The sequence below is a fragment of the Gobius niger genome (genome assembly GCF_951799975.1).
Source record: "Gobius niger genome assembly, chromosome: 3".
Taxonomy (NCBI): domain Eukaryota; kingdom Metazoa; phylum Chordata; class Actinopteri; order Gobiiformes; family Gobiidae; genus Gobius; species Gobius niger.
The window spans coordinates 21947722-21971020 of NC_136854.1; the positions used below are offsets into that span (position 1 = coordinate 21947722).

Consider the following 23299-nt stretch of genomic DNA (forward strand, 5'->3'; position numbering starts at 1 on the left):
AAGGCAGCGTCTGATTTAGGTTTGAGAAAATAACAAAAGCAAAATGCCATAAAAAAAAAAGAAAAGAAACGTTTAAAGACGAGGTTCAAGTTATACTAATAATTTTTTCATACGCTCACATGAAGTTTTTGTTAGTTATAGATTTGCTCACAGTTGGGAGAATAACCACCATCCAATGACGAGATGATTCCGACTTTGATTATTTAGATATTTATTAGAAACCTTTTGTAAATCTTTGCTGTCAGTGAGTGTCGGAGTCCTGTAAGTGACCAGAGCCACTTGCCACTACCATTATCACCTGATTTGATTGTTTGAACTGATGTTATTTCTCAGGTGAGTGGAGTTATGTGCTCCGAGCGACCTGGCTCTCCCTGCTGTGCATCGTGATACTGCTCATCGTCATCACTGTCGCTCAACAAATCATCAGAGGAAGAAAGCGTTGCTCTGGTAAAAAAAAACAACAATGCATCAGTTTGTAAACTTAAAAAGAAAGGCAGTGACATCCTCAAACCGTTAAAAATTGTAAATGTGTTTTTATTTTTTAGGCAAGTCGAGAATACGCCCATTTGATTACACAAGTCAAGGGCAACAATCAATCGGTATGTTTTACTTTGCAATATAATAACTGTAATATTTCTAACCCTCTGAATCGCTAGCCTTTTACAATTCTGCTCCCATAAAGTATGAAAAATTGATGGGTGCAGTCAAGTGTGAAAAACTGAGTTGTGAATTTGTATTGCAGACAGTGCCATAGGCATGGAAGACAACACTCCCAGGGGTATGTTTCAACAAATGGAGATTCATTCTGTACTGGAGGTTATCATTAAGTTTTCAGTAAATTAACAAGCTGATGTGCCCTATAGTTTTGAGTATAGACCCATACGCCTGGACAGGTCAGTTTAATAAGACATAAGTCAGATGATCATTGTGTTGGATACTAAAACTACTTTCCCTTTTACTTGTGCAGCTTTGTTTTCTATAGAGGAAGTGGAGTCACCAGGTAAGCAACTACTGCAGTCAGACTGTATCTGTGAGCAGCATATTTTTCATTTTAATTTGCTTTTTTCAGAAGAGGAAGAAGCTGAGGTGTTTTTCAGTGGCAATGTGGACCATGATCGTAATGGTAACAAAACGTCTAGTACATTGAAATCAACATATCAATTAAAGCCTACTGCAGGGGTAGGCCCCAAGAGAATTTTGAAGAAACATTTATTCATACATCAGAGACCAAATACATAAAAAGTGACTCTGTGTGTGGAAAATACTGTCAGTATTTTCACATTTCACAGCAAAACACCCCATTAGAGCATATATTATGTGCATAACTTATATTTGTAGAAAAAAGGTGCTTTACGTTGGGCTACAATGGTGATTTTCGTGTTTTGGCATTGAGGAAAATCGGCCCTCCATGACACAAACTTGCCTACCCCTGGCCTACTGCACAATATTTCACCCAATAGATTGAATAAAACACAAGCATTACTATCATTTGGAGTATTCATATTGGAGAAAAATACTTAAAGGAATAGGCCAACCGTTTTTCCATACTGAGATATGTTCTTACCTTAGCATTTAGGAGAGGCTAGGAGAGGCTAAATGCTAACAACATCTTTGGTCTTTTTGTGTGACTGAGCACACGCACAAAGACCAGACATGTACGCATCAACTCGTCTAAGCTAAGCATGTCTCAGTATGGAAAAACGGTGGCCTGTTCCTTTAAGAATGTTCTTCTGAGACAGTACCTTGTTAATCACTTGATGCTTAGATTCAGTCTATGCTCTTCAACTTCTTGACATAATAATACAGGACCTAACTACATAGTTACCCACTTGCATTATCTTCATAACAAAACAGATTTTTATTTGTTCGTTTTTAATCCGTTCGCTCAAAATCTTCCGTCATGTTTGCTCTTCCAGGAAATATACATCATCGCAACTCCCGCGCACCGTCCGCCAGAAGAACAGACCAGAGTATGACGACCATTGAGCCATCATAGGGAACGACAAGTGTCCACGTGTACTTTGCAAATAAAACAACCTCAGACATCAACAATACATTTTTATTACAATATCTTTTCCTTCTTCATCACATTCAAGGACTGTATGAATCACAACACGCCCAAAGTTAGACAAATAAATTAGCTCAAAATGTCATACCCCACTGCCAGTCAATTATGTATATTTATATACTTAGTGACTTCACAGAACAGTTGAGCAGGACTGAAGGATAGTCATAGTGGGATTTTTTTTTAATAAAGATTAATGTAGATTTAGGAAGTCATATAACAAAAGCAAATAAATCTAGATCATTTAAACAAAGTGTGCATAACAATAAAACACACACACACATTTTACAGTTCGTATTCCGCTCAAGTCAAGACAAATTATTTTTAGCAGCACAAACATATTCTATAAAAGCATTTTTTCAGGAAATGAGTGAAAAAGGTAGATCTAGTGTCTAAAGCAGCCAACTGGTGGTTCGGGACCCAAAAGTGGGTCCTTTTCAGTAGGTCACGAGCCTTTCCCGGAAAACATTTCTTTCAGTATCCACCTACTGAAAAAGTACTGAAACACTACCTGAGTCTGATTAAATGATTGATATTGGATTGTTTTGGTTATGATTTAAACGTTTTAGGTTTATTTTACGCTATTTTCAATAATAATTTGTAAAAAAAACAACTGTATTTTACATCAGATATAACAAATTCAATTCTGTTTTGAGTCGCGGCTTGTCGTCTTATGGTGATGATGGGTCCCGACGCCATACCAGTTGAGAAATCTAAAGGATGTGTTGTTTACTTAGTCGTAATAAATATTATAATAGTTAGTGACTCATACTTAAACCAGGCTGATCAACAATATTTCCCAACAGAAATACCAATGGAGTGCAAAGATATCCTTATTTAGTCTCAAAGGCAATTTGAACATAATGTGGCTTTGGTTAAGCTTGGCGCTTGTTTATGCAATATATATATAACGCGCATCGATTTATGACATTATTTACTGTACAACAAAGGCACAGTGGTAAAAATGTAGTGTGTGTGCAATGCATTATATTAGTTTGAAATTCTAGTCCTATGTTTGTTAGTGTCCCGTGTGTGGTTCTGCTTGTGTTGTGTTCTGCTGGCTCTGGAGATGGGAGATCTGCAGGACAGGGAGCAGCAGCTGAAACGCATTTTGAATATAGTTTGTGCTGTTGGAGCCCTGCAAGAAACAGAACTATTTAATAAACCAGCATTACACGGACAGAATGTGCGCCTAACTCTTCATTTGGACCTAATACATGATGGTGAACGTTGTGCGTTTTACCTCTTGTAGCACGCTGTCAACCAGTGGATTCAGCTCCTCCGCCTTCTTTGGGCTCTGAAGAAACAATATCATACATAACAAGGTTGTCACATAAAGTCACTGTAGATTGTTTCTTCCAAAAGATAATTTATTCTGAGTAAAATTAATAAAAATGCAAAAGTACAGCGAATTCCAAGGATGATTTTTGATCATGCTGTGCTCCTTGTCTATTACGACTGCTGTAATTTATTCTACATTAGGAAAGAAACAGAATCTTGTTCGTGTACAAGGTTGGCAGAGCTGTTCTTGTGATACACTCTCCTTTTTGAATCTTTCCATCAGACCGTGAGGGCCACACACATCTGTCAGGAGTGCTGAGGCGCTCAATCCCTTTATCCTTTTCAAATCTTACTTTTGATCTCAGGGAGCGAAAACCTCTTTAATGCTACTACAGCAGACTCCAGCAGCCACTCACAACCAGATGAGTCTTTGCAGAGCCGTTGGATGAGCTTTAAACTAAAAGGCATTAAAAGAACACAGTTTTGCATCATACCCCGACATGAAGCAGCGTGTCAGAGAACTTTTTGGCCAAACTCTCCACTTCTTTACACATCGCACACGTTAACCTGCGACATAAGGAGACATTTAACAAATCCATCACGTGTATAATCTCTGCAGCAAAATGCCTTGGCGCTGGCAGACCTGGTGAGGATGTGGGCCTGGTCTCTGGCAGCCCTCTCCTGCTCCTGACCGTGAAGGATGAGCTCTGCCACCTTGTGGAGCTGCTCGATACTGCGCGCTGTCACCTCAGCCAGACTGCCCACTGAGGACAGGTACACAGCCTGCAGGGAAGGACCACACACAATCAAACAGCTGTGACTTTCTGACAATGTTCTGTGATTGTGAATAGATTTGCAATTTAGGTTTCAACATCAAGATTGACTACACATTTTAACATGACAGGTGCTTCATATTTGAGAGAAGACCGAAAAATGAACAAGTTAACTAATATAAAAAATCTCATACATATCAGAACAGTGTATAGAGGTCTAAACTACAGGGTTAGTGGGTTTGACTTCATACAGACAGGATTGATTGATTGATTGATTGATTGATTGATTGCTGTTGTTTGTTTCCAAAGGATGTTGCACAGCCTAAATAATAACTTGTGCTCTCACCTCTACAGATCTTGGGTCCTTTTCCTTGGTCTCCTCACTCGTCTCTTCAGATTTCCCTTGTCCATCCTCTTCACTTCTATTTTCTTCATCTGATGCCTCTACATGCGGCTGGTCCTGTGTTTCCCTGCCAACTGTCTCCGTAGTGACAGGCCGTTCCACCTCAGTCACCCAATCATGGGCTCTCCTGCGGGCCTGGAGACACACAACTACAGCCATGAGGGGAACCCTGGGGTATGCTAATGTTATGCATACATGATTGTATGCTAATGAGGAGCGTATATCATTCAGCGCCACTACAAAGAGAAAAACTTCATAATATTAGGAATAGATTTAAGGCCATGATGAAACTGCACAAGAACTAAAACAATAAACCACTGAACAACTTCATTAGCCGGCAAATCTGTCAATCACGCAGTAGTGTTCAATTGCATTTATGTGAACAATAACTGAAGTATTTTACATTTACACATTTCTATTGGTTAATTATAATGGAATACTAAGCAGGTTTGACAATTCAATCCCAAGCTTTAACTTTAACAGAGAAGAGGTGTGTCTAAAACTGTGACCCAGTATAATATTGACTTTGTTATTTTGTTACATGCTGTGCATCACCTTGTTGAGTTTGTCCGGTGTGGCTGCAACATGAAGTTCGAACAACAGCTCAGTGAGAACGCTCAAGAACTCCTCGCCATCAGAAGCTGGGGAATAATAAAAGTGGTTTTCTATTCAGTAAGTCCATAGTACATTATCTGTATTAGTAAATAAGTAAATAAAAATCCCAATTTCAATGATCATAATTAGTGAATTGGAAAGAGTGAAATTTTCCTTCCTCCTTTGCAAACAACAAAATGGGGGTGAGCGATAAGTGAATAATGTCATATTATTATGTTGCCCCAAAATATTTCATTGTAAAAGCTGCTTATCCTTGCACTTCAGGCCTGAATGAACAGGTATGAAATACATGGGATTTTGTATTAGCATTTGTCTTAATCTTTCAAACACAGTGAACTTAAAAATCATTTCAAAACATAAATCTCAAATTTAAAAAATCTGGAAAAAACTGCTATGTGATATTTTGCAAAATAATGCAACTCTAATCTGCGTATGAAGATTACCCACCACATGCCATTAAAAGCCAGATTGTTGCCATGCTGAACAAATCATTGTAGATTATAATTGTAGGCACAAAAGAGGCCTCTCTGAAGTTACTGTCTGTGGTGTGTTGAGTGAGTGGCCCCCTCCAGCACCAACCCAGGATCAAGCCCCAGAAGCCTTGTGCAGAGTGAGACAGACCAGCCTTTCCTGAGCTCTGCACATGGCCTAAAGGCACCTGTCACACAGCATCAGTGCGTAGAAGTCTGAGGTGGCGTGCGGCTGCCTCATAGAATACAGGGCACTTAAAATGACATGGCTTCTCTATAATTCATGAGCCTTGCCTTTTACTTTTGGGAGTTTTTGAACTTGGACATGCTTTTCCTCAAAAGCAATGCGTTTTCACAAGTTCACAGTGTACTCTATGCCGTTGTCATCGCTTTACTGGTTTCTACATAAAATGCAACAACCCTAAGCTTTTTGTTGCTGAAATGTAAAAACCTTCACATTCATCAGTCATCAATTATCTTGGTCCTAGGTCAGTGCTGTGGGACCACTGAAACCTCGATGTTTACTCACAGAGGGGAGTAGAACTATGTAAATGGGAACTTAGATCACCATTGTCCTGGGCCAGTCCAGCCTCTCCTTTGTTTACTTCAGTTTCTTCCTGAGCTTCCTCACTGTCTTGAAGGATGAAGATGTCCTTAATATAAATCAACTCCTTTTTAAGCTCCTCTTGCTCCGTTTCGGTCAAGGCGGACAGGAATGCTTGAACCTAAGAGCACGAAATGTATCAAATCAAACTTGTGTATACATTTTCATTGTGTGATTCAAATGTCTTACTTTGGCTTCACTCTCATTGGACAAGATCTCAAGGGCCTCGAGATGTGATAAGCCCTGGTAATCGTCGAATAAGATGCCATAGTGAGCAGTAGGGGCGGTCATTGCCTGGTTGCATAGCCGTGCGCGTTCCTGTTCCTTGGCTTCCTTTAAAATCTGAGGAAGTGCACAGTAACTTCAGTCGGACAGAGGAGATATGGGGGTACCCTGAAAAAAACACTGAATAATTCTACTTGCGGTGCCACATCGCAGCGCGAGGTGTACATTATTTATTCGAAAGAGGGAAAATGATTTGGCCTGCCTGACTCAGGGATGCAGTTTTTTCCATCAGTATCTTGGTTTTTTTGAAGCCAGGGTCGCTCTCGGCAAGAACTGTCATAGTCTTCTTCCCGATGAACTCCAGTGCGTCCAGACCTCCACTGATCACAGACTTTCCCTATGAAACGGATCACACATTTTCCAAAGTGAGTCTCCTATTATTACATACATTACATACTTTATAACTTAAAGCAGCACTCATGCCCCTAGAGGCCATAAGCGCCACTGCAGGTGTCTTAGCAAGTTGCATTTTTTTACTCATTAATTGTCCGTGAGTAGATGACACAATGGAAATATATTTCTCACTCAGACTTGGCTGTAAATACTGTTTAAGTGGCGCTAGCCCGCAGTTAGCTTTGCCCGTTAGCCTGCTAGCCTCTTCTTCGTGATTCCATTAGTGTTTATTGGTGACTCCGAACCGGAGGCAGCGAAGTTGCAATTGTGGTTTTCTGGCCTGAGACACCGGGCGGAGATGAAAGACCACCCAATCCTCCCATTAACACTTGTATTACCCCCAGAGGGACTACGGAAAGGATTTACTAAGATAAAAAAGTTACTTAGTACTGCTTTAACAATGAACAGTGAGTAAAGAAAAACATATCTTTAAGGGAACTGGAGGATTTTGACTTAATATTGAATCTTTAATTCATCTTTCATTGTTCCACATTCCACATTTTGAGACTTGTGAAGCCTCTGTGTGTGATGTGTAATTCCCAAAGATGAAATGCAGTGGGTCAGAGCAAAATTCCAACTAATAATAAAACTTGTTATGACTGAGTACTTACGGCATGCGTAATAGTAGAAAAAACTCCTCTGTTAGAACTTTGAGGTTCAACAGAGACAGAGTGAGCAGTGTCTGCAGAGTCAGCTCCTCCCTCCACACCCTCGTCCTCCTCCTCAGCCTCCTCTCCCACTGACGTCCGATGGAGACGCAGTGCCTCTCCGGCCTTCACCTTCACTGAGTTCAAGCTTTGACCTGCACAGACACAAAGAGTAAAGCGGTGAGGGACACAACAATGTGCTATGTAAAAGCCCAAAAGCTAAGCATAGATGACGTATAATAAGACATACCCACAGAGGAGGTCGCACTGGTCAGAATAGATTTTCCCCATGAACTCCAGCCTCCCCAACTTTTATCTGTCTCTTCGGGTGACCTCTGCTCCTAAACAAAAAAAACAAAAGAAAACATTTATACTCACTGATGCCGCATTTATAAGAGCTACGATCCCTGCATCATCTACGGCAACGGGCATGCATTTTAAAGTAGTGATACGATAAACTTTATGTACACAAATACACAACTAAAAGCAGATTTTACACAAAAAACAAAAAAAACTCCACCTCCCCCTCTGTGTCTGGCTCCAGGCTCACTGGTTGATCACAAACAACAACCTCCTGTTCCCCAGCCGCAGGCTCGGAGTGGTCCGATACAGCAGAACTGTCAGCGCCGGCATTGTCACTAGTGCTTCCCTCTGTGGTCAGCTGCTGGTCAAAGATCTCCATTATTGAAGCCGCTTCTGGGACATCTGGGACCTCCTGGTGGGGAGTGAGATCCTGATCAGGTGCCGGTGCTTCTGCAGCTGAGAGGTCTGCACTGGAGAGGGCCTGGGACATGGTGACCTGTCGAGCATTTTTGTCAAATAAACGCAAACACTGATAATACAAGTAAAGATATAGAAACCACAAAACTTTTTTCTGACAAATAAATCAATCCAGACTAACAGTTCAGCTGTCAGTGCATTGTCCAACAGCGCCACCTATTGCTCAAAGCCAAAATAATTAGTGTCAACATCATACTTTTCTTATGATATACAGCATTTCATGCAATCGGCGGATCATGTAGGTCCACGCAATGCCAGTGATCAAATAAACACAAGAAGTAGTCAACAAAATATGCTTATGTTGAACTTTTAAAAGTATGGGCCTATTGATGAAAAGCTGGCACTTGATAATCGCAATAGCCTAATTTTCTCAACTCAACCGAGTCAAACGGTCTAGCACATCCTATGCGTTCCCACATTATCTTTGATTATTTTGAATAACATTAGATTTCATTTTGCGTATACTTTTGTTTACAGCTAACTCTGCTCAACACCTTCGCTTGTCACAATCAAAATTGTTCTTGTACACTCTTGAGTCCATGAAGAAAATACGAGTCTAAGTTGATCTGTGCCTTTGTTATTGTTAAAAAAGTACACACTTTCATCACGGGAAACTCAAACGTTATCAACAGTAGAGAGCAGAGAAGCTCAGCTCACCGTGATCTGCAGCAACACCAGGCAGCGGAGTGTTTCCACCCGCCACGTCGGCAGCAGCGGCGGGACACGAGCAGCGGCCTGTGCCAAAGAGCAACAACAGCGGCAAGAGAATTCAGCGAGCTCAATATACTTTTACTTGAACTGTCTGCTTCCAAAGAGACTGGAAACTGAATATTTCCAAAGTGAACGGAAATTATCCCTTGATAGTCATTGCTGCTGTTTGTTTTGCGTATACACAACCATTGCACGCGCCACAATCAGTTTAATGCGACGTGACAACTTGCTCGTGCTAGCTGGAGTGACTTGCACACAAGGAACGAGCGCACCACTAACTATCTTGCTGGTGTTGCACATTGGCTTGCACAATAAGAAATGTAACTTGTATGTAATTTGCTTTTCATGAAAATGCCTATGTATAAAACAGACAAGAGCAACAATGTTTCCAGCTGTATGAAACATTGTGAGAATAGCGTTGTTACTTTTATTTTTAGGCCGACGTAAGATGCGTCACCGGCTCGTTGGTCTAGGGGTATGATTCTCGCTTAGGGTGCGAGAGGTCCCGGGTTCAAATCCCGGACGAGCCCACGGTTTTTCTTTTGTTGTGTATCATATATTAAATACCATCAATTGTTTCTTTTTGAAAGGCATAGCTGAAAGAGTTCAGGCACGGGTGAGATAAACTGCGTTTTGGAAATCAAACATTTTTCATGTCCATCTAAAGTTAGACAATTGATGAAAGCATTGCATAATTTAATTTTGCCAGAATTGCCCCCCCCCTCTTTAATAAACAGTCTATACTGAGTCTTCCAAAAATGCCAAATGGAGTAAATGAAACGTCAAATACGTTTACTTGTATTTTCCTATCTGCATATGACTGACATAACACTTTTTGTGATTATTTCTTTTTTGCTTAAAATCTGTAATCGACACATGATTAAAATGTAAAAGAATTTACCCCAAGGCCTGGCTCAATCCAGACCCAGGAAACAACTAAACCTGCCACATTATTTTTATGGCTGAAATCCTTTTCACTGGCCTACATCACGCATATGTTTATGAATATTGTCTCCACTTTTGGATGCGCATATGAGGAAATAATTAGACTATAGTTCATATGTGCTGGAAGTTACAGTTATTGTTTCAAGTGATTTGGCCCGGCCCGGATCTACGGGGTTGCAAAAGGGTGCATTGCAACCTCACTTTCAAATGTTTGCACCCTCAGTTTTAGTGGCATCACAATGATATTCTAATGGCGAGAATCTCTAGTTGCACCCTTTTGGAACTCTAATGCTCCCTCAGTCAGATTGCTCTGGAGCCGGTGCTGGATTTGGCCCAGGAATTAAAGAGAGATTAGCAGTAAAATAAAGAAATCTGCATTTTGACAGTTACCATAGTTACCACAATGGAATTTTCAGTTGCCCTCCACCTCAATTTTAAACTATAGGCTCTTTGTGACGTCATGTGAACTCACCTTAAAGTGTTACTGTGAATGTTAAACCAGTAAACCAAACTCAATGAAGGCTGACTTGACATTTAAGGCTGGTGAAAGCTTGTCATAACCAGGAGCACTTTACTAGGGTTTCACATCCTCCAACCGCTGCTCACTATCACAGAGTCTAACCAGCAAGAGTCGCAAGAGCACGACTCAGAGCCTGTGGTAGACAGAATGAAACACATTTAATGAAATAATATTTTATTAAGTGGCATTAATATTCGTTTTTAATATAAATGCAACATTGCAGATAGACATAGACCTGTACAGTACATGTTCACAGTTTAACATGTTCCCTTTGAATTTCCAACATAGGTTAAAAAGTAGAAATGTATAATATTATTATATGGGTATCAAAACCATGCTTAATAAAAAACCTTAATTGCCCTTTCAGTCTAATAATCAAATATAAAATATACTGAATATATTACAAACTTATATTTGCAGAAATACAAAAATATACAAGCAAAGATAATTCAGGAAAGTTACAGATCATTTGTGCCAATACATTCCGTGTGCGTGAACAACTGTGTGTACACGACTCATGAAAGAAAGTGTCCTGCAGATGCCAAAAGACAAGGCGCTTTGAATGCTTCTGATCGAACTGACCAGCAGATTCTGCATTAAATTCACAGACATTTGTGTTTTGGGAATGTTAATATAAAGTGCTCATTGGAGAAGTGTACAAAGAAGCATGACATACAGATATTTTGTTCTCCAGAAGCTGTAAAAACAGAAAGCTCTTGAATTATTCCATACTGTAGAATTTTACGCCTGAGCAAATCTATGGCCTGAAAGTATTGTGTGGAGGATTATTAGAACCATACGGCAACATTAAATATAAAACATTTGCTGAGATTAGCAGAGGGCAGAAACAAAGAACACCCTCTTCTATTTTCATCATCATACAAAAGTGTCATAATAAATTGTCACAAACAAACACAAGATATATAAATGTGGTGCAAGATGATACATAACACGCTTCATTGCTTCTACCCTTAATTCACCAAGTGGTGTCTTTCCTCACAATACCCAATAATGCCCCTGGCCTGTGTACATTTTCAAATTTCACATTTCTGAATGAAAACAAACAAACAAACAAAACACTTCAAATCTGACATGGATAAGACTCAGAATCCCCTGTTCCAGCCCAAAGCCCAAAAGACAAGGCTACTACTGCTTTTATCAAGTGCATGAAACCTGTGATGTGATGTTGTGAAAGTGAGTGTGGTTACCTGTCTACTAAAGTTACTTCATGGCGTAGATTTAGAGGCAGATGAGGTGTGTGGTGATCAACTACAAAATTAGCAAAGCAGAATAATGACCCTATGATACATTCTGAGGAGTTTCCTGTCCAAGTTTCACATTATGATAGCTAGCAAATTGCATGTTTGTGTGTCCACTATCGGCGCCGCATATAAAGGAAAGTGTTCAAAAGCTTTTGCATCCTGGTCTGTTTAGCTAAATATTAATTTGCAATTTGATCCTATGATCACAAGGGGGCAGCACCTTCAAGCCAGCTGAGATGCTGTAGCCCCAAACTGTAACCTCTTCTCAGCTGAACTTCACTCATATTTGTGAAGTTATACAATGAACTGGCACAAAATCTGATTGTGGCATCATATGTTTTTTTGTATGAGGCAAAAGAGTTTCCACCCTGAGGAGCACTTTCTATGGCCAGTTCTTTAAGGCCATCCCAAACACTAACTTTACTCCATCCCATGGAGCTGCAGTCCAACATGTGAACAGTCTTACAGCGACAGGTGTCGCTTTTTGTGCAAAGCCAAATGATCAGAGCGGGAGAAGCTGCGCTCACAGTCTGGACACTGGAACGGTTTAACTCCTGTGTGTTTGCGGAAATGCCTTGTCAGCTCATCAGACCGGGCAAACTTCCATGTGCAGCCCTCCCACATGCACTTGTACGGTTTCTCTCCTGCAAACAAAGCATATATTTTAGAAAAAGTCTTAAATGTGCACATTTTGAATGTCATCTTTACCGTGACTGTACCTGTGTGAGTTCTGCGGTGGGCTTTGAGGTGGGAGCTTTTGGTATAGACCTTATTACAGCCTGCGAAGTCACAGCAGTGAATCCGTCTCTTCTTGAGGGAATCAGGCGAATCAGGGGGAAGAGGATGTTGTGTGCGTGAATGGACTATTACAGAAGGACTGTTCATCCTAAAACACAGAGAACATAGATATCAGGTACAGTAAGGCAGTATTGAAGCAGCATTTATATGAAAACTTTATTCAGCCTTAATTTGGCAACAGATTCCTACTAATACAATAACCGTAGCCAATCAGGAAAAAATACCAGCATTTTCAGCTTAGTGCTTGTTAACTGTAACTTGTTGTCAATACTTTCTTCCGTTTGTAACACCTCTGTTGCACTGGAACGAAATCATTAACAGCCTCCTGTAGATTTCACTCCCAATGAGCTTCTGCAATTTATCCAATTCACTTCACTCTATAATGTCTCACACTTCAAACTAGAATCCGTAATGTAACTACAAAAGAGACTTTAAAAAGCCAAAACAAACAGAAAAGGAATTGTCAGTCCACACTATCATTACCGCCTGAGTGTTGGGGTGTGAGTAAGTGGCAGTTGAGAGCAGGTGTCGAGTGTTGAAATATGAATCCGTCACAGATCAACTTTGCGTAAAGGAATGTGCAGAAAATCCCCAACAACACATCCCCAAGTGTCCAGCCCGTTATTATACAGAACTCTGTTGACCTATTTATTACAGACAGCACATACTGTATTTACATTATTCCTGTGTGAGCGAGAAAGAGGTGATGACAACAGCAGACACACCCACCGTACTGAGGGGCCCAATTATTTTAGAACTGGCACGATGACAACTGCAGCTTGTGATGGCAACTAAGCTTCCATTGCACAATGCACACACACACTGGCAACATTCTCTGACTATTACATGTTTAACATAACCTGCAATTATTTATTCTATAGGGAAAGCGGTTTTAGCCTTGGGGCAAAGGCACAAAAGAGGAGAGGGGTGCGAAAAGATGAATAGAGGGTGAAAAAGGGTATGGACTGAAAAGGAATACCAGGCGAAATAAGATCAACAGCACAAACTATCTATTGGATATTTCACAAATAACTGTCAAATTATCAGACATCCTCTATATTCTTTAGTTCAGCTGATCATTTCTCCCATTTTTGACGTCTACTCTCAAAAATACCAAAACAGTACAATGTTTTTCAGAAAACCATAATACACAGAAGATGAGGACATAATTCTCCTGAGAGGTGTGGCTGGAGGACAGAACCAAAAATAAAAGTGCTACAGAAGAATGAAGGAATCCGACACACCTCACACACGTGTCGCTTCCCGGCAAATGAGCATGCTCTTTTACTTCCGCTTGGCTACATTTACGAACAGAAACACAATAGGGGCGTCAAAAGTTAACATAAGTCTAACATGACATACGAAGTGTTACGACCAAATAATAACTGCAGTTTATGAACATTTGTGGAAGTTTAGGCCTAGTACACTCCATGCACTGCCCAAAATACAGAAAGGAACAGCCTCTGAATAAGCTTGAGAGTTTTGAATACTCCCTGAACCACTTCTATGCTGTGCACACATTGAGTGAAACATTAAAGCTGGGTGAAGGTGCTGCACTCACTCGTATTCGTGTGGTATCCTGAGGGCTGGGGGCTTCTTCTCGTGACCACTGATGGGGTCATGGCTCATCAGTGGGCGAGGCTCCGTTTTGATTGGCTTATGCAAGTCATGGGCGTCTCCCCGCAGCTCCAGGGGCTTCTTAAAGTGGGCTGAAACAGGCCACATGTGAACTGGTCAGTGACATAACAGCAAGTAAAAAACATTGGTCGCTCATTCACTCACTCCCTCCCTCCCTCTCACTCCCTAACTCTCTCTCTCCCTCACTCTCTCTCTCCCTCACTCTCTATCTCGCTCAATCCCTCCCTCACTCATTGTCTTGTTCACTCCTTCTCTTGCTCGCTCCCTCGTTCACTCCCTCCCTCACTCACCCACTCCCTCCCTCACTAATTGTCTCATTCACTCCCTCTCTTGCTCGATCCCTCGTTCACTCACTCACTCTCTCTCTCGCTCACTCCCTCACTCGTTCACCTACTCCCTTGTTCTCTCACTCCCTCCCTTGCTCATTCCCTTCCTCTCCCTTCCTCACTCTCTCTCGCTCACTCCCTCCCTCCCTTACTCCGTCACTCTCTCTCACTCACTCCTTCACTCTCTCACTCCCTCACGCAATGCCTCGCTCACTCCCTCACTCTGTCATTGTCTCGTTCACTTCCTTGCTCACTCACTCGCTGTCTTGTTCACTCCTTCTCTCGCTCACTCACTCCCTGGGTCGCTCACTCACTCCCTCTCTCACTCAACTCCATCCCTCTTTCCCTCCCTCACTCACTCACTCCCTCTCTCACTGTCTCATTTTCCCTTGGTCGCTCACTCTCCCTCACTCACTCATTGTCTCGTTCACTCCCTCGCTTTCTCACTCCCTTGCTCAATCAATCTCTCTCTCTCTTGCTCGCTCACTCACTCACTCCCATACTCCCTCCCTCACACCCTCCCTTACACCCTCACTCTCTCTAACACTCATTCACTCCCTCACTCACTGCCTCGTTCACTCTCTTAATCACTCACTTAAAAACTCACTCCCCTTGCTCATTGTCTTGTTCACTCCCTTGCTCGCTCACACCGTCGTTCACTCACTCTTGCTCGCTTCCTCCTTCCCTCGCTCGCTCGCTCGGTATCTTGTTCACTCTCTCTCTCACTCACTCCCTCGCTCGCTCTGTCATTCACTCACACACTCTTGCTCGCTTCCTCCTTCCCTCGCTCGCTCGCTCGGTATCTCATTCACTCCTCTCACTCTCTCTCTCACTCGCTCACTGTCTCATTCACTCCCTCACTCTTTCACCCCACTCACTCACTCACTGTCTTGTTTATTCCCTCACTCGCTCACTCCCTCATTCACTCTCTCTCTCGCTCACTCCCTAATTCACTCACTCCCTCGTTCACTCACTCCCTCTCTCGCTCACTCACTCACTCGTTCACTCACTCACTCACTCACTCACTCACTCACTCACTCACTCACTCACTATTGACAAAAATAATCTCACAAAGGGCCGTTTATTTCCGTTATAGGTAAATTTTATAACTCTAGATTTGCTTTGCATGCTTGTCTCTGAGCAGCCATTCAGGAAGTGACTTCTGTGACTTACAGTTAACCCCAGAATAAAGAAATAGTCTCCCAGAAGAAAAAAAAACATGCGGTTATTCTGAGTAGAGAGGAAGTAAGGCACACTTCCTAATTTCAGAAAAAAGGAACAATTAAATAATCTACTTGTTTATAAGGAAAAGGTCCAGGTCGACAGCACATTCCTTCCACAAAACATTAGCACATCCTGTTTTTCATTCATTTCACTCATTCCCAGAGCAAACAGTACGTGTGCTCTCACCTGTTTGCTCTCGGCTGCGGTGGTGCTCCTCCTCTGTGGCGAGCGGCGGGCTGACCATTATGGGCTGGTGCAGGTGGAGCGGTGGGGGCAGGAGCACAGACAGGGGCAGCATGACCGGAGACACCATGACCCCAGACTGGATGACCCCCTGCCCAGAGCTGATGAGAGGGGCCACCATAGCCGGGTAGGACAGTGCGGATGTGGTGTGGTGCGGTGGCAGGGCGTGAGGTGGGGAGCAGCGCAGGGGGGAGCAGCGGGGCGAGGGCGAGCCGCGGGACGACACCGGGGAAGAGGAACAAGGAGGGGATAAGGAGGAGGTAGAGGAGGAGCGCTTGGTCACAGACAGGTCCACTGGCTCTAACTGGGTGCTGCTGCTGCTGCTGTGTTGGGTGCTGACAGGAGGGTTGGGCGACGGGAAGGTGTGCAGAGGAGAGGAGTACAGGTGGGACGGGGGCAGGATCACTCTGTAGGCCTCCGAAAATGGCGAGTAGAACGACTGCAAGAGAGAGAGGGGAGAGAGGATGTAGGAGAAGGAAGCACAGTGTTAGAAATATCCGGTTTGCAATGAACAACAAGGAAGACATGTCTCAAGCAACAAGTGTTATTCATAAAGGAAAGTAAACACACACCATTCACAGCCCCACATTGTTATTTGAAGTGGTTAATTGTTAAACTTACAGGTGGAAACTGATGGATTTGTGATTCATTTAGATTTTTTTGTGGTTGTATTTGTTACATAACATTGACATTAACTGATATAAAGTTCCTGTAACCCTTCACTCTCAGTAGTGATTCTGTTGGTTTCTGTTAGTCAAATAAATCACCCTCATAAGCGCTCGGTGCAGTGAATACAGTAAATGAATGCATGTGTGCATTACGGCACTGACTGGCAGCGTGTCGCCATTGTATGCAAATGTCCAGTGTGCAGCAGCAGGAAGCGACAATATGTGGGAACCAGTCTGTCTAGACACGTATCTGCAGTGATGTGTAGGTGAGTGCATGTGGGTCAGAGTATGTCTTCAAAAACATGTCCGGGCATGATTAGGATACACACAATAAAGTTACACAAATACACGTATCTTACCGTCTCCATTTCTGTCTTCAGAGGGTAATCATACATCAGCATGGCTGCACAGGCCACACTCCTGAAAAAAATAAAACACAGTAATGTCACAGGTGACAGTATCAGCTTCTAATGACTAAAATTAATCTGTTATTAAGAACCAGTGACACATCATGTGCAGTAAATAACAGAGCCTTTTCTGTCTCCATCTTCCTGTCAGCCTGCCAATCTATCAATCATCTTTGCAAACAAGGTGACAGTTTGCCGCATTGTTTGAATGCATTTTGCTGGTGTAATTGCTAGAAACGAGGCAACATGTAATTACACAGTTTTATATTGTCCAAGAGCAAGTTTCAGGCATGAAACTGATCAGCAGCACCAAAAATGTCAGAAAACGCCACAGTCAGGAATAGGCTCACGCAAAGAACATAGAAGGCTTGGCATGCTCTTTGAAAAAATAGTGTACGTTTCCCAAAGTGGTTCCAGTTACCTTTAGCTTGTGACCAGGTGCACCTGTGATGACTGTGTATTGTTTATGAGTATGATTGTGTGTGTGTTCACCAGACCATTGAGGCGAGAAGAACTGTCAGAAGTATGTAGCCCTAGGGAGTGCGCGTATGTGTGTGTGAGACCTGATTAAAGTCCACGGCCTGCACTGAGCCTTTAATTATTAACAAATGAGCAAGAACACACAGTTTGGTCCAGCTGCTGGACAGGCCAACTGGAGCACAGGGTGGCGGTTTGCTGGGTCAGAAAGGGTGTGAACATGACGCCTGCAGCCTCGCCCTTTCTTACCACGGAAACAAAAAACAAAAGCAGTTGGGTGAGAATGATGTGTGCGCAACAATTTTTAGGGTGTGTTTTCTTCTAATCTGGGTTTGCATTGTGCTCTGGTTCAGTTGGAGGTCACGCAGTTGTTCTATTGTGCCACTCAGAGACGTAGGTATGAAGCGCAAACACGTTACCAAATGGTGATATGAGGGAAAAGGTGGTGTTTGTTTTCCTATAGTTCCAGGAATATCTCACAAGATTGCACTGTGGAATTCCCTAAACCTCTTTGTGAACCTAGTGTTTATATTGCAACAAGAAAGTGCTGTTATTGAGAATGGGGCCCTGACACAGTTCTGAGTCACGCCACGCAAATGTCCAAACAAGGACACAATGCACAGTGTCAATGACCACTTCTTCAGTCAAAATCGACCATCCGCACAAACACTGGGAGACCAACAACACAAAAAGCAGCAACATGCTCATAGGTTGGTGTCCATTTAGCAGTCTACCTCTCATCTCATTGTCAAATTTATGAGCTTTCCTTCAAATACAAAAATATTCTACCTATATAGTACTAGTACAGGTGGTAGTAGTATTGAACAATAATTACACATTTTGATATTGACTCAAAAGTGATACCAAAGCACCATTTGTGCATTAAAAAAAAGATTATGATCTTTCCGTTGCTTAACCTCCTGCAACTATGAAGCGTTTAAACCTTTTCTCAACTATAAATTACCAAGTTACCTATGTGTTGATCAGGAAAGTTGTCTTTGAAGACTAACAAGAGCGTAACCAGATTGAACAACAGCGTAACCAGATTGAACAGCGTAACCAGATTGATATGCGTTTCAGTGTCAGTGGTTTGAGCCAAAGATAATGTACAACCACAAGTGGTCAAAATAATCACAGATTTGTTTTTAATGTAGATAGTGAAATTAATAAATCCATACATCTCAATTCTATTTCAACATTTAGAAGCTTACAGTTTGCATGACGCACTCATGCTTTTATCCTAGATATTGGACAATGTCATTGAGGTGCTACTATTCGCAATCATACCCAGGGTTTGTGATTCAAAGATCAAATTCAAACATAAAACCATTAAGAATTATGCATCCATAAGCACCTACAAACTCTGGCCCTCCTAAACTCAAGAAACGCTTGAACTAGCAGATACATTTGCATACAGTGCAGTAGCTTTCCTCCTGTAGTTCACACCTCACTACACTTCTAAGTTTGATTGATGTGTAGTGATTTACAATCTGGTCATGCTACACTGTAGCGGGTTGAGAATTTAATTTAATTTCTGTTGTTGATGGTGACTAAGATATGAGTTCAAAGACAAACAGCGCCAACTTGTGTTAATGCCAGTGTCAATGCCATCAAAGCCAACTGAGCAATGGCCTCCTAACACACATTCATAACATGGTGCTGCTCTTAGTTCATACCATGGTACTACTCTTAGTTTATAATATGGTACTACTCTTAGTTCATAACATGGTACTATTCTTAGTTTATAACATGGTACTATTCTTAGTTTATAACATGGTACTACTCTTAGTTCATAACATGGTACTACTCTTGGTTCATAACATGGTACTACTCTTAGTTCATAACATGGTACTACTCTTAGTTCATAACATGGTGCTGCTCTTAGTTCATAACATGGCACTACTCTTAGTTCATAACATGGTACTACTCTTAGTTCATAACATGGTACTACTCTTAGTTCATAACATGGTACTACTCTTAGTTCATAACATGGTACTACTCTTAGTTCATAACATGGTACTACTCTTAGTTCATAACATGGTACTACTCTTAGTTCATAACATGGTACTACTCTTAGTTCATAACATGGTACTACTCTTAGTTCATAACATGCTACTTCTCTTAGGTTATAGTATGGTACTACTCTTAGTTCAGGGGTAAATGTCTCATTTTAAATCTCACAAAAGTTGGGGAACCACTATGAGATTTCTATACGCTCTGTGGTATTTAATTATTGAAACCTGTACATACAGTATATTATAATTACATTTTGTAACATCCTAAAAAGTGCTCTGGATCAACAAAAACACTTTTCATCCCATGTCATTTAATCAGCCTTATACCAAGAAAAAGCTGATGAAGGGAATAGAAAACTCATGTAGTTTGTCAGATCCAGTCAACGCTGCCCCTTTTAGTCAATGAGTAGCCTGCCTGAGTCGCTGTGGAGCATTCTGTGCTCTCGCCCTCTCCATGTGGGCGTGTGTATTTATGCATGTCAAGTGTGGTCTGCAAATATTGTCCTTCTAGGTCAGAGGAGCTACTGTGTACTCAACCCCAACCCACTCAGCAAACACGGCCCTCTCCATCCTCCAAATCTTCTTCTCTCCATCTCCCTGCTCTCAGCTGTTGCTATCATTCATCCTCATGCTCCGGCCGTGTCTGTGCGCCGATCATATAAAGCAACATGAGTGTAAGGGGGAAAATATTGTGGCTTGGAGTCGGTTCTGGCTACCGGCTAACCGCATGCACATGCGCAAGTTTCTGCAAGCTCAACAGAATACATGCACTAAATCATAGGAGGAATAAGTTCTTACGCACACGCACACACTCACTGGGGGCTGGAGATGATGAGATCACCAGAGAGACCCCAAACCTCCAGACAACGGCTTTGTCCAAGAACAAGATGGAACGCACAGGTTCTTGAAGGTTTTCAAATCTGCGCTTGGCCCATGTTGCTCAACGCAAAGTTCCCTTGTTCTCTATTGTTTTAAATTGAACGCTTTCCAAAGAAAAGCTGTCACTTGATCATTAGAAGAAATTACAATTGCAACACTAATAGAGCTCATGAGACCCAAATTAACTTGCCTTTTCCTAATTGCCCTTTTACACCCAGGTGGATGCTTCCCCAACTCTTAGCTCACTTCCTTTCCTAAATAATGTGTCCTCTGCCCTGAGATCAACGCCAACTTTTTGAACCCTTTCTCTTTACTTGCACTTGTAAGCCCCTCTTAAGCCCCCTTCGAATTCCCCAAAGTGCCTAAGCTGCATATAGTAGAAGCACACACTCCTCCCCAATACACATGAATACAGTACAGATCCACACACAAACAGCAGAGAGGACTGCGTGACCTCAGTGGGGGCCATCCGGAGGGGGGAGAGGAAGCAGGATCTATCATCACAGTTAAACACGGGTACAATCTTGTCTTGGGGGTTGACATAGTGGGGCTCAAAAAAAAAAGGTGACAAGCGCACACATAGGCCAAAGACACTGGAGAGGTTTGAGATTTTCCAGACTACGTTTTGGAGAACAGGGGGAAAGAGAGGGAGAGAAAGCAGCGGAAGCCCTCGGAGTTGGAGTCTGACTGTTATTATTTCCACACTGCGTGATGGGTCGGGGGGGTGTAAAAGAAGGGGAAGAAGGAGGAGTGAAGAGAGAGGAGCCAACCGAGGGGTGCTGCTGCGGGGGGCCTGTGGTTTCCTGTCCACCCCCCTCTCCTTCTCCTGCTATTCTCTCCCTTATACACTACACCTCCTCGTGCCAAAGAATGAGAGGCAAAGAAAACAGCCCCTCTCTCTGACCAAACTATGTCAAAATGGAAGTGGAAAGAACAAGACATGCAGCCACACAAACTGGGGAAGAAACATGGAGCGGGTTTTGACCAAAATATGACAAAACTCCAATGAACCTCAAAGAAGGGGAGGGGTGTTGTAGATGCGGCTAGCAGTCAGTAGTGGCTGAATCCAGTGGGGTCACTGCAGATGTTTGGTGTTGTTGTCGATAAAGAGATGACGATAACTGTTTCCTGTGTCCATTCACTTCTCCTGGAGTCACCGAACTTCCCAGCAGCATCCAGGAGATTAATGTTTAGCCCTAATGTTCCCTCTGACATGCCCTTTGAGCGCTTTGTGAATGTGTACACACGCTGAGCATTTTGTTCCAGCAGATAACATCAGCCTGTTGGTCCAGGAAAAGAGGTGTACCAGGCGGAGGGGTGAAGGTGTGTGCCTTTTTTATGGGAGGGGGGTCTAAAAGCATACACGAGCTGTAAGATCACCCTGTTGTTTTTTTTATTACAGTAAAAGTACAAAAAACTTCATTCCTGGCACTCGCCCCCCGCGTCCACGCACACACACACACACACACACACATACACACACACACACACGGACCCACCCCCCCTCCACCCAGCAGTACTTGCCCCGTTCACTCTCCGCAGCCGCCGCCGCGCTGCTGTTGCAACCTCTAAACAGGATAAGGGCTTCATACGCCAAGTGGAATGTGTGACGCAAGCCTCAGCCTTGAAACAAAGCACAGGAAACAGGGGAGAGACAGAGAGAGAGAGACACACACCGGGAGAGGAGAGAAAAAGAGAGAGGGTGAATGGCAGAGGAAGTGGAGTGAGAGATCAGGTGAGGGGATCTGAACGTCTGGATAGTCTCGCTCATAGAAGCACAGCTGTCAGACGCAGGCAGATCCACACAAACCGTCTCTCACCATCACAGCAGATACGACCCTGAAAGAGTTATGTGTTATCACCAAAAAATACAATAGATTTTTTTTTTTTTTTCCCCATTTTGCTGGAGCTTTGATTTATGTGTAAAAAGCAAAACAACCAATAAAAAAAAGGAAAAATGTCACTTGTGGAAAAGGCTCTAATCACAATAGGGAAAAACAAAACAGAAGTACAAACAACAAAGTCTACTATATCTGATTATCAATGATAGACAAAGACAACAAATAAACCAAAAAGGCAAAAAGGGCAACGATGTCACTGATTTCAATGTAAAAAATAAAATAAATAACAATCCTAACTTATGAGGAGTCAAACAGCATTAAAAATCTAAGAAGCTTTTTACAGTCTATCCCTACATGCCCTGTAAAAGGCTGTGCAAGCGACATAAACAGCCATGTGTTTCCTTATATAGCTCACTATAGGATTACATCAGTTCAATATCAGTCTCTTCGAATTAGGCTTACCCCGCCAAGTTTGCAAGGGATGGCCTCAAAGTGGACAGATGTCACGCAGATGGAAACAACGATCAATCCAACTTCAAACCATTAACCGCATAATTAATTAAAAGCATCATTATCTAATAAAGAACAGCCAACACTTGTCATTTATAGACTCTCTCATCAGTAGAGCGTGCCAACAAACACAGGCACATCTGTACGGAGAGGCAACTATTATTATGCTGAATTTACTTGAGAATGATAAAGGAACGGGAGAAAAAACACTTACTTGTGAAACGGAAAATCAATTTTGAAGAAGATCCCAGGAGGCTGTACGGCTACTTTTAGACCCCTCAGTAAATTGATCAACGATAGGACAAACTCCGGTGAAAAAGTGACGCTGTGCCAATGACATGTGGCTCTGAAAAACAAGCCGGTCCGGTGATCCACGTAAAAGTTCCTAAGTTGTGACGGTCGTGACACGGGCTCTCGGTCAGTGCGTGCGTCTCTCGTGCGTGCGCCTCCGCGGACTGTTGTAAAGAAGTGCTGCTGGTGGTGCTTGTGCTGTCACATGATCCGCTCCGAGACGGGCTG

The 23299-nt window shown here is 42.4% G+C and overlaps 2 protein-coding genes and 1 long non-coding RNA gene across 4 annotated transcripts; 1 reads left to right on the plus strand and 2 right to left on the minus strand.

Annotated features, from left to right (window-relative positions):
- The first annotated feature begins 765 nt into the window (after positions 1–765).
- On the plus strand, positions 766–2251 carry LOC306960643. Its single transcript, XR_013792684.1, has 4 exons — positions 766–893; positions 968–1000; positions 1070–1123; positions 1917–2251. It is a non-coding gene; the product is annotated as an uncharacterized lncRNA (long non-coding RNA).
- A 184-nt stretch (positions 2252–2435) lies between these two features.
- fam114a1 (family with sequence similarity 114 member A1) lies at positions 2436–9103 on the minus strand. Its single transcript, XM_079553114.1, has 13 exons — positions 8974–9103; positions 8057–8335; positions 7787–7877; positions 7501–7691; positions 6699–6833; positions 6401–6553; positions 6176–6332; positions 5078–5163; positions 4466–4657; positions 3990–4129; positions 3841–3913; positions 3309–3362; positions 2436–3203 (listed from the first exon to the last, which is right to left on the minus strand). Exons 2-13 carry the CDS (start codon positions 8327–8329, stop codon positions 3084–3086), a joined length of 1665 nt encoding a protein of 554 aa, XP_079409240.1. The 5' UTR covers positions 8330–8335; positions 8974–9103; the 3' UTR covers positions 2436–3083.
- Positions 9104–10683: 1580 nt separating this feature from the next.
- Positions 10684–23246, minus strand: klf3 (Kruppel like factor 3 (basic)). 2 transcript variants are annotated; one of them, XM_079554441.1, is made up of 7 exons: positions 22995–23118; positions 21954–22052; positions 17011–17071; positions 15927–16422; positions 14114–14261; positions 12474–12640; positions 10684–12398 (listed from the first exon to the last, which is right to left on the minus strand). In XM_079554441.1, exons 3-7 carry the CDS (start codon positions 17050–17052, stop codon positions 12217–12219), a joined length of 1035 nt encoding a protein of 344 aa, XP_079410567.1. In that variant the 5' UTR covers positions 17053–17071; positions 21954–22052; positions 22995–23118; the 3' UTR covers positions 10684–12216. The 2 variants fall into 2 exon arrangements, with proteins under 2 accessions (XP_079410567.1, XP_079410568.1); XM_079554442.1 differs by lacking the exon at positions 21954–22052 and having other exon boundaries at positions 22995–23246.
- Between the last annotated feature and the right edge of the window lie 53 nt (positions 23247–23299).